The 14,108-nt window shown below is 48.5% G+C and overlaps 2 protein-coding genes across 5 annotated transcripts in view; one reads left to right on the top strand and one right to left on the bottom strand.

Moving 5' to 3' along the window:
- Positions 1–1,184, bottom strand: part of ago4 (argonaute RISC component 4) — a 28,435-nt gene extending 27,251 nt beyond the window's left edge. For 3 of the 4 annotated variants that reach the window (XM_032580076.1, XM_032580079.1, XM_032580080.1), the window contains exon 1: positions 984–1,184. In XM_032580076.1, coding sequence (XP_032435967.1) covers positions 984–1,002 — 19 coding nt within the window. In that variant the 5' untranslated portion in view covers positions 1,003–1,184. The remainder of the gene's footprint in view (positions 1–983) is intronic. The other variant, XM_032580077.1, reaches the window with a different exon arrangement.
- A 1,545-nt stretch (positions 1,185–2,729) lies between these two features.
- On the top strand, positions 2,730–13,989 carry clspn (claspin). Its single transcript, XM_032581016.1, has 24 exons — positions 2,730–3,045; positions 4,730–4,850; positions 5,020–5,348; positions 5,417–5,569; positions 5,649–5,696; positions 5,774–5,846; positions 5,938–6,040; positions 7,354–7,790; positions 7,880–8,068; positions 8,199–8,362; positions 8,432–8,604; positions 8,685–8,728; positions 9,301–9,467; positions 9,556–10,012; positions 10,181–10,214; positions 10,322–10,397; positions 10,470–10,579; positions 10,660–10,821; positions 10,900–11,021; positions 11,740–11,864; positions 11,928–12,048; positions 12,124–12,194; positions 12,278–12,433; positions 13,722–13,989. The coding sequence occupies exons 1-24, from the start codon at positions 3,019–3,021 to the stop codon at positions 13,845–13,847; spliced, it is 3,588 nt and encodes a 1,195-aa protein (XP_032436907.1). The 5' UTR covers positions 2,730–3,018; the 3' UTR covers positions 13,848–13,989.
- Positions 13,990–14,108: the final 119 nt, after the last annotated feature.

Raw genomic sequence — 14,108 nt, 5'->3', positions numbered from 1 at the left:
AACAAAAATTAAAGGTGAAATAATTTTAATTCCACTTATTGAGACATTAAGATGTATTAATCACCAATGTTTATTTAATGGGAGAAGCATTCGTGTGAATCTGACTTTTTGGCAGTTCTGGTCTTCCATACAACACACCTGTGGATGGTTGCGCAGCACTGCTGCCCACCAGCAGCACATAAAGCCACTAAAAACACCAGATTCTTCATTAATCTCCCAGGCTGATAAATGTGATCACATTTGGTCGGTGATGAAATGGATTTCCACGCACAATCACAGCATCTGGGCTCAGTAAGTGCGTGTCCGGGCCGTGTCCTCGGCAGGCTGTGTGTCTTTGTTATCATATAAGAGGAGATGAATATGATGGAGCTGGCCGCAGATGGGATCAATAAAAGCGCCATCCGTCCACCGCCGCCGAGCGCGTGGCTGCGGCTCAAGGAGAAGCGCGTGAACCGATGACAACCCCGCAGAAAAACCGAAAACAACGAGCCCGAAGGACCCCGCACGCTGGCTCGCTCAACCACCGAAACGCGTTGTGTTTTTAAAGCAGCTTTCATTTTGTTTTTCCGCCCATCGCTGAGAGCTCGGCTCCAGGCAGGCAGCCGCTGACGGCGGTGAGGAGATTTCTGGGTTTTCAGGCGGATTTCGACGACATTTTGAGAGGAAAAGAATGAGCGTGAAGCTGCGAGGCAGAATAAACAGCAGCGTAAACACAGCGTGAAGGAGGAAGGAAGGAAGGAAGGAAGGTCCCAGTTAAATCCCCTCCGACACACAATACCAGCAGAGACTCGCTCTAAACACACTCAGACCCCCCACACAGGCAAAAATACACCCCCCAACTCCCACTAACACTCTCGGGGACCACGGTCCGGGCCTCGGTGGAATCTCCGTGGAGGCCTCACGACAGCCTCGGCCCCCAGTGAAGCGCGCCGCCTCCACACACGCCCTCCGCCCGCTGCTCCGCGGTGTGGGACGGGTCTTACCTGGTCCGAGCGCTTCCATGGCCGAGGCCTCTCTCTCCGTCTCTGTCCCGGCCTGGCGGCTCCGTACCGAGGCTGAAATTGGGGGCGGTATGTCGAAGCTGTTGGTGTCTGATTAAAGGAAACTGGAGATGGACGCTCCGCTGGCTGCTGCTGTCGGACTCACCGTTGGTACTGCTGGGGATTTCGAGCTGCGCATGTGCCCCTTAGAAGTCCTACAGCCGATTGTGCGCATGCGCAAAGAGGGTGTAGCGCACTTAAAAACACAACTTGATGATAAAAGACAGCATGTAAACGAAATTAGTGGATAGAATACGTTTTTTCTTCCGTATTTGTTTTTTATTTTATTTTTTATTGCATTTACTTTTTAGTTTAGTTTAGTTTAGTTTAGTTTAGTTTAGTTTATAAATCTGTTTAGCGTCCACAATCCATTCCAGTAGGTGGCTGAATATACCAAAACGTGGCTTCCCAAACGCCATTAAAAATGAAGAAAGAAACCATATATCAAAATACAGACACTCAGTATTTAAATAATTAATTTGACATTAAATATAAAAGCACTTAGAGTTATTTAACAAAGTAAATTTACATGTTATCAACAGAAAAATTAATAGGTAATAGCAACCTTTGCGTTTTTGCTTAAGAGTTTAATATGTCAAATACTCAAGTTTTACATAAAAGAATTAAAAATTGAAACTAAGATTAAAATTTTAAATTTAAATAATTAAATTATTATAATAATCTTTCATTTCCTTTAGTAACTTATCAATGATCAATTCATCAGTCTGATTCTTGTATCACAACATAAATATCAAAATAATAATAATAATATAAAACAAAGTTTAAAACAAAAAAATCAACATATATACTGTAAAACATAAACAAAACAATAAGATAGATTATAATGTGTGTGTAAGCCACAAAAATGAATGTTCAGAAACCGTTCATTTGAGTTTAGAAGCCTTTTGAAGCTTCGGTGATCAGTAGGTTGATGTCATGCAGCTTCAGCTAATGCACATTTATTCTGAAAATGGTCTGCAGCAAAGACTAGTGTACAACTGAATGAAAATATCTGGAAAAAAGAAATTATGAATAAAAATAAAAGTTTATAAAATAAAACAAAAAAATTGCAAAATATAAATATGCTATGTGAAAGCAACCAACACAACAAATATCAAAATATTTAAAAAAATTAAAAAGAGAAAAAAAAGTAAATTGATTTATAAATGCAATATATAAATAACAAATAAAGCATCAAACTAGAATTTAACCATTTTATTACGCTGTTGAAGTCACATCACAAGTGCCACCATCATACCAATAAGTTCATCTATGACATTGATGTTTGCTCCGGTTATCACTTAGTTTATCCTCTCACATATCTTCAGCTGCAAGCGTCTCTTTTCAACTCAGTTTTCATAATGACTAAAGGATTCTCATCTTAAAAAATAATGTTGGTCAGCTGGTTATTAAAATTACAGCTTTAAAACGGTCATAGTCACATAGTAGAACATTCATAATAACTGTTATACCTAAACAGTTACTATTAAATTATGCATTTAGCGAAGCTATAACACATGAATGCGATTGCAACACTAATAAAATTAAATGAGCATGACTATACATAAAAAGAAATGATGGTAAAATGGTTTTAAAACATTATTAAATTAAGAAAATTTTTCTTTGTTTTCGCGCTGCTGCTTTTATTCCCTCCCTGGGTTGTGTCGTCACAGTGGGCGGATCCAAGAGTCCAGAACGGACCAATGGCTGGAGGAGAAGCGGTTGATTGGCAGCTCTGTGGTGGAAGCGAAGCTCCAGCTGTCACGACGCGCCAAAGCTTAAACTGCGCTACGTGAGAGCGGGTCAGGCGGGAGGAAGAGGAGCTGTGTGCGGGGAACCGGGTAATCTGGGCCTGAATGTGGACCTAAAGATCAGAACAAGTTCTTTACTCGGTGGTGTCACAGAAGCGGTACTTTCAGCGTCGGTTCGACTGAGCGGGATAGTTGGGTTTTAATCCAGAGGAGCCGTCCGAACTGAGATGAGCCTGGTTGTGTCCCAGCAGCAGGTAAAGCACCGGGTTTATAAGTGGGCCTACTGGGTTTCTGTGGTTCTTACTCCTGGTTCCGGTTCCATTTGTGTGTTTTTAGGTTCTGAACTGTGATGTTAAAATGAGCAGAGAGCTAGCCGCTTAGCTTGGGAGCTAGGTTAGCCTGTAGTACAGGACGGGCTGGACTGAGGCCTGTTTCCCCCCATTAAGATTCAGATTAAAATGGACTTTGACTTGTTTATCCGCTGCTATCACCTCATGGTTCAGCAACCTGGGGTCGGAGAGCAGGAGATGGACCGCAGTGTGTTCAGTTTGAGGCCGTTTCCAGGAGTAAAGTTTAGGAGGAATGAAGCCATGATGCTTCATTGTTTGCGTCCAGGCGCCACAGCTGCAACTCGGCCTGGATTTAAACAGAAACCCGCCTTACAGAACCGAACCCGGGCTACCCAGCTGGTACTCTGGGTTTCCACCTGGCCGGTCTGAGCTGTAAAATGGCCTCCCTCTGGTTCTGGATGGCTGCAGGTTTCAGTGAAGCTTTGTCCTCTGTGGGGTCATTCAGGTCACATCTAGGATCCTGTAATCAGCGTCCAGGGAAACCGAACACACAAACTCACCTGGGAACATTTTATTTTAATCATAAACCATAAATAAAAACAGAAGATTCACTGGTGTTCTTCATAAAACAGGGCATTTACTTAAAGTGAACCAAACATGTTTTGACCAAAGTGGAAACTTAAAGTTTTGATACATTTAATTAATATATATTTTTAATAAAATTAAAAATGTGATTTCAGTGATGTGTGTTTAGTGCAGAGCAGCAGTGTCCAAACTTTGTCACATGGGCCAAAATTGTAACTTGAATGACCTTGTGGGCCAAAACAATATCTTTAACACAATTTTTTAACATATTCAACAATAAACTAAGCGTGAACTGTTTTAATCAAGCAAAATAATCAGGTTTTTTCAAAGAGCCAAAACTTGAAATGTTTTTTCTTTATTAAATGAAAGGCATCCAGTTTGTTTATTTGTGGATTCAATTGAAGAAAACTGATAAAGTATTTCATCCAGGGCGTGTTGCGGTGGCGTAGGGGAAAGCGCGACCCACGTTTGGAGACCTTGAGTCCGTCGCTGGTTCGACTCCCGGACCCGACGATATTTGCCGCATGTCTTCCCCCCTCTCCATCCCCCCTTTCCTGTCAGCCTACTTTCATATAAGGGACACTAGAGCCACAAAAGACCCCCTGGAGGGGTAAAAAAAAAAATTCATCAGTTCTCAGCAATAAAATCAGGATCTTCATCAGAAACACTTCCTGCATTCAGCCAACTTCTAACCCAGCAGTTAAAATCAGATTCTGGAACACGAAGGTCTAATTTAGACTGTAAATTCCCAAAGGGATTAATAAAGTTTCTATCTATAATTTTATAAGTAGATGTGATCCTGGTTACCGTGACGACAGAGGGAAACCAGACGATCACTTTGTGTTGCATCCAACATTTTTGTAAGTAAATTTAGATTTTAGTCATGGTTTTGTTCTATTTTATTCTTGAATTGTGTTTGGGGGGGCCGCACTAAATCAGTCCAGGGGCCGTTAATGGCCCCTGCGCCCCACTTTGAACACCCTCGCTGTAAACGTACCTGCGGCCTGTGGAAGGTTTTCTGTTCTGCTTCTCCTCTCTAGTGAAGCCGTCTCGTTGTTTTCAGGCTGAAGCGCCGCCAGCAGCGGCCCAGACGACGCCGGACAGCGACTCCGACAGCGGGATGGGCTCGCCGGCCGAGGAGGCGGTTACCATGACGACGGCTGACACAAGAGACGCCGTTCCAGGTACAGAAACTGAAACTAAAGGAGTTCTGGTAGAACAGGTTTACAGATGAAGGGTTTTTTTTTATCTTAAATGTTTATATTTTTGTGTAGTTTTGGCTTCATTACTGCTCTGTGTTCTTTCAGTAATCAGTAAAGGTTCTGGTTCTGAACGGCCCGGTTTGTTTTTCAGATTCAGACGATGAAGACGTCGCAGCTCGCAGGAAGCCTCGGCGAAACGCCATCGTAGACAGCGAGGAAGAGGAGGTGGCGGCAGAGAAGAGCGTGGACTTGGTTGGGGGTCAGAGGTCGCCTGGCTCCAGCGGCGAGGAGGCGGAGCCTGAGGAGGGGGGGCGGAGCAGCAGGACGATCCGCCAGGCTCCTAATGACAGCGAGGAAGAGGAGGATGTGAAGAAGAGGGAGAAGAGTCAGAGAAATCACGAGAAGAAGAAAAAACGCAGCAAAGCGATGGAGATACTGAAGAAGAAGAAGAAAGCGGCGCGGTTCTGTGAGGAAGAGGAGGTGCGTCTTCATCCTGAACAAGTTCCAGCGTTCAGATGGAAAAAATCATTTTAATCTGGTCTCTTCAGGACGGAGCGCTTCCTGTGGTTCTGAACGACAGCGGCTGTCCTCTAGGAGACCCGGACCTGTTCGACACCGGCCTGGCTGATGAAGAGGAGGAGGAGGAAGAGTCTCTGGACGCCATCAGAGCCGCAGTCAGGATGAAGATGAGAAACCAGGAGGTAGAAGCAGGAGCTCTGCTCCTCCCACTGCTGCAGGTTGTTTCTGGTTCCTCTGACTGAGGCTTCGCTCTGACTGCAGGAGGAAGAGGAGGAGGATGAAGAGGCTCCAGAGAAACCCCGCCGCGCGGTCCGTGACGCTAAAGCGCAGTAAGCCTTCAGGAAGTTGAGCCGAGCGCTAAAACGTTGTTCTTGTTCCGTCTACAGGAGAGGAGAGCGGCTCGCGCCAGCAGGGAGGCCATGAAGCAGCTGCACAGCGAGTCGCAGCGTCTGGTCCGAGGTTCGCCGCCGCCGCCGCCATCAGAGCCGTCGCCGTCACCGGTGAGTGGCGGCGGCGTGCTGAAGGCTCAACCTGTTCTCCGTCTCCACAGAGTCCAGCCTCGGCCTGCCGTACCACATCCCAGAACCCAAAACCATCCAGCAGTTCTACAGGAGGAGGGCCCGGCCCCAGGGGCCCGCCATGGCCCTGCTCAAGTAAACACACACAGAGAGAGACACACACACACACACACACACATAGAGAGAGAGAGAGAGACACACACACACAGAGAGAGACACACACACACATAGAGAGAGACACACACACACATAGAGAGAGAGACACACACACAGAGAGACACACACACACACATAGAGAGAGACACACACAGAGAGACACACACACACATAGAGAGAGACACACACACACATAGAGAGAGACACACACACAGAGAGACACACACACAGAGAGAGACACACACACACATAGAGAGAGACACACACACAGAGAGAGAGACACACACACATAGAGAGAGAGACACACACACACATAGAGAGAGACACACACACATAGAGAGAGAGACACACACACATAGAGAGAGAGACACACACACACAGAGAGAGAGACACACACACACATAGAGAGAGACACACACAGAGAGACACACACACAGAGAGAGAGACACACACAGAGAGACACACACACACATAGAGAGAGAGACACACACAGAGAGAGAGACACACACACATAGAGAGAGACACACACACATAGAGAGAGAGACACACACACACATAGAGAGAGACACACACAGAGAGAGAGACACACACACACAGAGAGAGAGAGACACACACACACACAGAGAGAGACACACACAGAGAGAGAGACACACACACACAGAGAGAGACACACACACACACACACAGAGAGAGAGACACACACACACACACACAGAGAGAGAGACACACAGAGAGAGAGAGACACAGAGAGAGAGACACACACACACAGAGAGAGAGACACACACACACACACACAGAGAGAGAGACACACACACACAGAGAGAGAGACACACTTTGCATTGACTGCCACTCATTAGTTCCAGTGATTACTCTTATCCCAGATATTTTCCATCACCATAACCAGAGTTGGATAGTAACTAGTTACATTTACTCGAGTAACTTTTAGGAGTATTTTTACTTCGCTGTACATTTTACTTTTGCTTGAGTAATTTTATGAATATCTCTGCTGTTGAGTAAAATTTCTGGATGAAAAACAAAAATGTCTCGACCAGAAACTCAGACTCAAACTTGCAGGTTCTGTAAACTTTCTTCTTTCTTTCTAGGACTTTTTACTTTTACTGGAATCGTTAATAGTCTATTCCTGAGCTGAACTAAATTCAAACCTTACCTCTAAACCTGACCTCTGACCTCTGACCAGAGTTGGTAAAGTACTCAAAGTGTTTGATACTGGAGTACTGATTACCTGATCAACTCATCAATCATTTAATATTGAAGTTAATTTTTGTTCTCAGATCTTCCAGATATTCGGAGCTGATGCTGGAGACGCCGTCGGCCCCGCCCACCCAGCAGGAGGCTCCGCCCTCCCTGGACCTCTCGTCCAATCAGATCCGGTCCTTACCTGCACCTGCAGCCGCCTCCTCCCCACAGCAGCAGAACCTGCCTGCAGAGGAACCGGAGTCCAGTCCGATGCTGCTGCTCTCAGAAACTCTGCAGCAGTCTCTCGGTGCCGATTCTGCAGAACTGCTTCCTGACGGTGGACCAGAACAGAACCAAGCAGCCTCAGAACCTCAGTCCGACCCGGTTCCGCCGTCTGCATCAGAACCAGCCAGAACAAAGGCGGACCGACTGTCTCGCCTGAAGGAGCTGGGATTGGACCCGCCACCGCCGGCCAAGCTGAGTCCTGACGACGGCGTGTTTGTTCAGCTCGATCCGCCTCACTGCAACCCGGGTGAGAATCGGGATCGGCCTGGTCCGAACCGGCCCGGATCACCGTCAGAGTCCGGAATCACAGTCTAACCCAGATCTGCCGGTCAACAGGAGTGGCGGCCCTGAAGGAGCGCTACCTGCGACACGTCCAGGCGCCCATTCGTCCGCCGGTGGAGCGCACCGTTCAGCTCACCATCATCCGTAAAGACGGCGCCCCCTCTGGCCAGGAGGAGCTGCGCTCAGAGTCCGTTACCGTCACCTTGAAGGAGGGAGCCGAGGAGCCGGCCGCCACCAAGCCGGGTTGGTCACCTGACGGTCCGACATGCTGCCGCGTTCCTGACACGGCGCCATGTTCCTCGGCCCTGATGGCGTTTCCATGTTCTGACGCGTTTCTGATTTTCAGTTCTCAGTTTTCTTTTCGTCTCTGCAGGAGAGAAGCTGCTGACCCTGAAGCAGCGGCTGCAGCTCGCCATGGCCCAGCGCCGGAAGGAGGAGCGAGCGCGAAAAGCCGAGCTTCATCGCCTCGACAACGAAGACTGTGGGGACGAGGAAGAGGAGGAAGAGGAAGATATGACAGACGAGTCTGAGGAAGAGGTGAAAACCCGACAGGCTGCTGCTGCAGTCGCTATAACTCAGGCTCTTTAACTGGTGTGTAACTGGCAGAATGTGGACGACTTACTGGGTGGTGATGGCGGCGAGGAAGAGGAGGACAAGGAGGAAGAGGAGAGCGCGGCTCGCAGCGTCCGCAGCCTTTCTCCCGCCGCTCAGACTCCGGACCGTTTCCACATGGACGGGACGCTGATGCTGTTCCCGGGCAGCTCCTGCTCCCGGACCGGGTGAGTTTGATCCGGTACCGATCCGGCCCGCGGCGCCGATCCGGCCGGGACTTGTTCCTGACGGCTGTTCTGTCTTCCAGGGACGGGGTGAGGAAGTCTGGACCCGACGTGTCCGGCAAGACCGGTGAGTCAGGAGAACAGAGTCCAACATGGTTCATCCTTTGAACACGAAGGCCTTAAAACGTCTTGAATTCATTTAAAAACATAAAAATCGGTTTTAAATGAATCACAATCTTTGTCCTAGAAGGAATATTTCTATTTTGTCTCAGGGACTTTCAGTCAGGCAAAGTTTCAGTCGCCTGCATCTTAATTACATTCTGTGACTCAAGGCGGTTGACGCTATGCTAACTAGCTGCTAATACACCTAGCTAGCTGGCTCGCTAGCTTTTCCCTGTCTGTCATTGGTAAGTGTAAATTTACCCAGGACAAATTTACATGGGTAAATTTTGTTCTTTCTGTTGCCAACTCGATGCCAGGTGCATTCTGGGAAAAGCATGTTGGCACAGAGAACGGCTGGCGCTGCTGCTGCGGCTGGCGCGCTGCTGCGGCTGGCGCGCTGCTGAGCTTAAAGCAACATTTGAAACGGAAGGTTTGATGGATTCGAAACGGTTTTCCATTCTGATTGTCGTGACTCTGAGTCGGAGCAGCAGCATCCTGGTCCCGGTGAGGCTCATCTCCGTGTCTCCGTGTCCCCAGAGGAGGACGGCAGCCACAACAGCAGCCTGGAGCTGCCCGGCTCCATGCTCACCTCCTACCAGCCCGTCAACCAGCAGCGCAGCGCGGCCCGCGGGCCCCACGCCGCCGCCCTGCGCTCCCCGTCGCCCTGCTTCTTCCGGCCCAGCATCCTCGGCTCCGCCTCCAAGGTGACCTGACCTCTGACCCCGGGTTTGTACTGCTGCTGTGGACGTGTATGTGTTCTGACCCGGTTCCGACCCGTTCTCCCCCACCCAGAGCTCCGGCCGGCTGTCGGAACCGTCCCTCTGCCTCCCGGTGGAGGACTCCCAGGACCTGTACGCGCCGCCGTCCCCCAGCGCCGCGGGGAGCGGCCCGGTTCTGGGCGGGGACTCCCAGGCCCGGTTCTGCCTGGAGGACGAGGTCCAGTCCCAGCTGCTGGACGCCGACGGCTTCCTGAACGTGGGGTCGCGACCAGGGGCGACCCACAAGAGGCAGCTGCTACTGGACAGCCTGGACGAGAACGCCATGGACGCCCAGATGGGGGCGCTGCTGGAGCTCTGCTCCGGCCGCTTCGGGTCAGCACCGACCGGCCCGGCCCAGGACGAGCTGCTGGGGTTCTGCTCCGGAGCGTTCCCGCAGACCGCTTCTGAGGAAGAGGAGGAGAGGAAGGAGGAAGAGGAGGACAAGATGGAGGAGCTGATGGGGCTCTGCTCCGGGAGGTTCCCCGGCCCAGGTGGGTTCTGGTTCTGGAGCAGGAACTGGATCGGGCATCAGAAGTTTTTATCATATTGATGAAATAAATATTTAACTGTTAGAACATTTAATTATAAAATCTTTTTGTTTTTTCACAGATTTTTCTTTAATTTTTAAAAATATTTTCATTTGATTGTTTCTGTTTCAGATTCTGCTGACTCGGCTTCACCAGCTGCAGAACGGTACCAAAGACCGATCCGACTTCCTTCCAGAGCGAAAGCGACAGGAAACAGTTAAACAGAAGTTTATCTGTGGGTTAAACTTCTGCTTTTCGTTTCCTCCCACAAAGAGAGACGAAGGCTGAGGAAGAGGAGGAGGAGGACGACTGCGAGTTTCGTCTTCTGTCGGATGTAGAAAGTGAAAAGGTGAGGAAGTTTCCTGAGTCTGGACGTTTGATTGGTTCCTGGAAAAACTGAATCACGTGATTGGATTAACAGGAGGAAGAGGAGGAGGATGAAGATGATGTCGGTGAGGAAGAGGAAAATAATGAGGAAGAGGAGGAGCTGCAGGGTGTCTTCGCTCCTCGTCGATCAGAGAAGAAGAAAATGTAAATTATTTAAGCTAAGCTAACCTCAGTGTGACGGTTCTGCTGTAAAAACCCGGTTCTGGTTCCGGTTCTGGTCACAGGGCGCTGATGGATTACGTGGAGTCGGAGGCGGAGCTCTCAGGAAGTGACATCGGCAGCGACGATGAGGAGGGTGACCGAGACAGCGAGTACGAGGAAGAGGAGCTGCTGGAGGAGCTCCCGTCGGACGAAGAGCTTCAGAACCAAGTCAACAAGATTCACATGTGAGTCCGGTCCGCCGACCCGGTTCCGCAGGCTGATCCGGTTCTGAAACGGTCCGGCTGACGGTTTCCTCTCCGCAGGAAGCAGATCCTGGACGACGACAAGCGGCGGCTGAGGCTGTACCAGGACCGCTACCTGGCCGACGGCGACCTGCACTCAGACGGGCCGGGCCGAGCGCGCCGCTTCCGCTGGAAGAACATCGGTGAGCCGACCGGGTCAGAACCGGGTCCAAACTGGAGACACGGGGTCAGAAATGATCCCAACTGAATCGGCGCCTCTGTAGAGAGAAAAGCGTAAATTTGCACCAAAAACTGAAATGTTCTGGAAAAAACTATTTTTCTACAAGAGTCAAAATTTTATTTTCAGACCAAACCCAGAAATATCCAAGCTTTTCTAGAAAATTTCTGAGGTTTAATTTATTTTTTAAACTTTTTTTCTTAACTTTTCGAACAGAGAAATTTTTGCTGAAGATTGACTCGGTGAAGTTTCGAAGCGTCGCAGCAGGACGGGTAACCCTAACCCCAACCCTAACCCCAACCCCAACCCTAACCCTTCATTTAGTCGGACAAATTTCTGCAGTTTATTTTTTGTACGCCATATTTGAAATGCATTAAAAGATGCAAGTAATCTCATTCTAAGTTTTAAAAAAAAGGGAACCACAGCAGATGGAACCGATGATGTAGTTTTGGTTCTGAATCAAACCGGGTCTACCGGACCATCAGGTCGGAACCGTCCTGAAGTTAAAAACACAGAAGATCCGACCGTAAAAACATCGTTGGCCATTTTCAACGACCTCAGCAGATGGACTGGTTCTGTTTGAAGCAGCCGGTTTAAAACCTGCTGACCCAGAACTTGGTCAGCAGAACCAGGCCCCTGCAGAACCTCATGAACCGGGCCTCAGTGTGTGTCCTCTGGTCCAGATGCCGGGTTCGACGGGTCAGCCGCGGATGGAGAGGAAGACGGGGAGGAAGAGGACGACGTGGACCCGGCGGAGGTCCAGAGGAGGAAGGACCGACTGGAGAGGGAGCAGTGGCTCCGAGAGCAGGTAGGTCCGACCTTCATCACGGTTCTGCTGCGGACGGAACCGGGTCTGACCCGTGTGTCTCAGACGGAGCAGAAAACTCTGAAAGGAGAGGATCCGGACGGAGAGGACGAGCAGATCGGAGACGAGGACAGTCGGTTCATGAAGCTGGCCAAGAAACTGACGGCCAGAACGCTGCAGAGGAAAGGTGGGTCCGGTCCGGTCCTGCCCAGGTTCTGATGGTTTATCGGATCAGAACCTAACTCTGACCTGTTGCTAACAGAACCGCCTCAGTCGGACCAGAGGACCGCAGCTGCTCTGAACCCGTTCCAGAAACCCTCCCAGCCCGTCCAGGTGGGTCTCGTCCTCCAGAACCGTCTGGGTGGGTCGGTTCTGACGGGTCGGCGGCTACTCTGAGTGACCCGGCTCTCTTCCAGGTGAGGAGGGGCTCCCTGCTGAGCCAGCCGGCCGCCGTGCTGCAGAAGCTGGCCGGCCTCTCGGAGGGGAACCCGCTGGCTCCCAGGAGCTCCAGAGGATTCCTGTTCCAAACGCTGTCGCCTGACAAGGCGCCAACAGAGCGCGCTCAGAACCAGGTGAGGCTCGGTGGGCAGGTAGACCGCCACCTGCACCCTGCTGAGATTTAGTCAAATAAAATTTAATGTTAACCTTTTATAAGCCCGTCACTGTAAGAAATTAATGACAAATATAAATAAGCTCAATTTCCATTCTGATAGTTTTGAAAGGCAATTTTATTTGCAGAAACTTAAAATCCAATTTGTTTGTCTTCAGTTTTTAATTTCCATTTTGTTTGGTTTTATTTTGAATATTTGATATTCTGCCGTTTCAGTGTGAAGCGTTCTGTACAAAATCAGTTTATTGATCTGAGAGGGCAAGCATTATACCATTATCAGTTTATTACTTGAAAAAATGGTCTCAAAACATGATTATCGCAATAATTTCTAAGAATTTATTGTCCATTAAAATGTTATTGTGGCAGGTCTGCACTTTTACAAAATGTACAACTTTGGATCTAAAGAAACTGTTTAGGTCTTAAAGTTTTATGAGATGTATCGTTTTGGGATTTAAATGTAATTTATAGATGGTTCAAGGGTGAAACATAAGTCATATAACGCTACTACCGTCAACATAAAATTCAGAACTTTTAGCATAATGAACATATTTTTGCTCATTGAACGTCTTAATTTCTGATTGAAATATATTATGCTATGATATATTTCAATCACTGGCTGCTACAACAGTGAATGGAGCAGCAGTTAGCAGTTAGCTGCTCAGCTAGCTTGAAATGCAAACACAGTATTAGCGTGTTTTTTTCCCCCCCACTTAATACCTCGTCTACAAGAAACTGGTTGATAAATTTTATATGATAAAAACTTTATTGGAATCTCAGCCACGTGCTTAGCGGACACTAATAACCTGTAAGTAAACAGAATTAGAGTTTAATCCTCCAGGCATCTGTGAAAACTCACGGGAAGCACCGCCACCCCGTGGTGAAAATCGGTATAACACCTAAATTCATTACTCTTTCAACCCCTTTTAATTCTGTAAAATTACCAACAAAACAAACTGTTGTGATCACACCTTTGTTTGAACCACCTCATTTGATCAGTTTTACATTTTATCATTTAACTGGTTCTGTTAAAACCGCCCGAGTCAAGAGACAACCTGCAGAACCTCTGGCTGCACAGATCAGCTTCCACCTCTCCACCACTAGAGGGAGCTATTGCCCTGCAGTTGCACAATACTACAGAGTGGTTCTGGTTCTGTTGGGAACAAAGAACCAGTTTGGTTTTCTCATGGTTCTGGCTGTGAGTCCACCTCCTCACATGCTGGACCTAAGGTTCTGTTGGGTTCTGCTCTCAGGTGGTGAGGAAGAGGAGCCAGGTGGGGGCGGTGAGCCCGGCAGCCAAGCGGCCGTGCAGACAGAACCGAACCGCTGGACCCAACAGGAACTCTCAGAGGAGCATCTTCAGCTTCCTGGACCACTGACCTCTGACCTCCACCAGTTCTGATCCATCTTGGATTCAGACCGGTTTAAATGTTTCATCGTGTAAATATTGTCTGATGAATTTTAACCTTTGATGCTGACCGTCTTTGTTTTACAGTGTAAATAAAAGCAGATTTTAAGATCCGGTTTGTGTCGCCTCGGTTCCGACTGTTGGCTAAAACTCAAACCAAACCGCAGAGTCCGACCCGGCTGCCAAAGTCCAAACCAGTTCAACTGAAACCGTTTGATTTCAAAATGGATTC

This window comes from Xiphophorus hellerii, chromosome 13 (genome assembly GCF_003331165.1).
Source record: "Xiphophorus hellerii strain 12219 chromosome 13, Xiphophorus_hellerii-4.1, whole genome shotgun sequence".
In the NCBI taxonomy this organism is placed as follows: domain Eukaryota; kingdom Metazoa; phylum Chordata; class Actinopteri; order Cyprinodontiformes; family Poeciliidae; genus Xiphophorus; species Xiphophorus hellerii.
This window is presented reverse-complemented; position numbering and strand designations above follow the sequence as displayed.

Excerpts from the sequence above, each read along its gene's own strand:
- clspn (XM_032581016.1), top strand. The coding sequence starts at position 3,019 with ATGAGCCTGGTTGTGTCCCAGCAGCAG. Across the intron at positions 4,851-5,019 it reads CACAAGAGACGCCGTTCCAG|ATTCAGACGATGAAGACGTC; the intron begins GTACAGAAACTG and ends TTTGTTTTTCAG. Across the intron at positions 10,580-10,659 it reads CGATCAGAGAAGAAGAAAAT|GGCGCTGATGGATTACGTGG; the intron begins GTAAATTATTTA and ends TTCTGGTCACAG.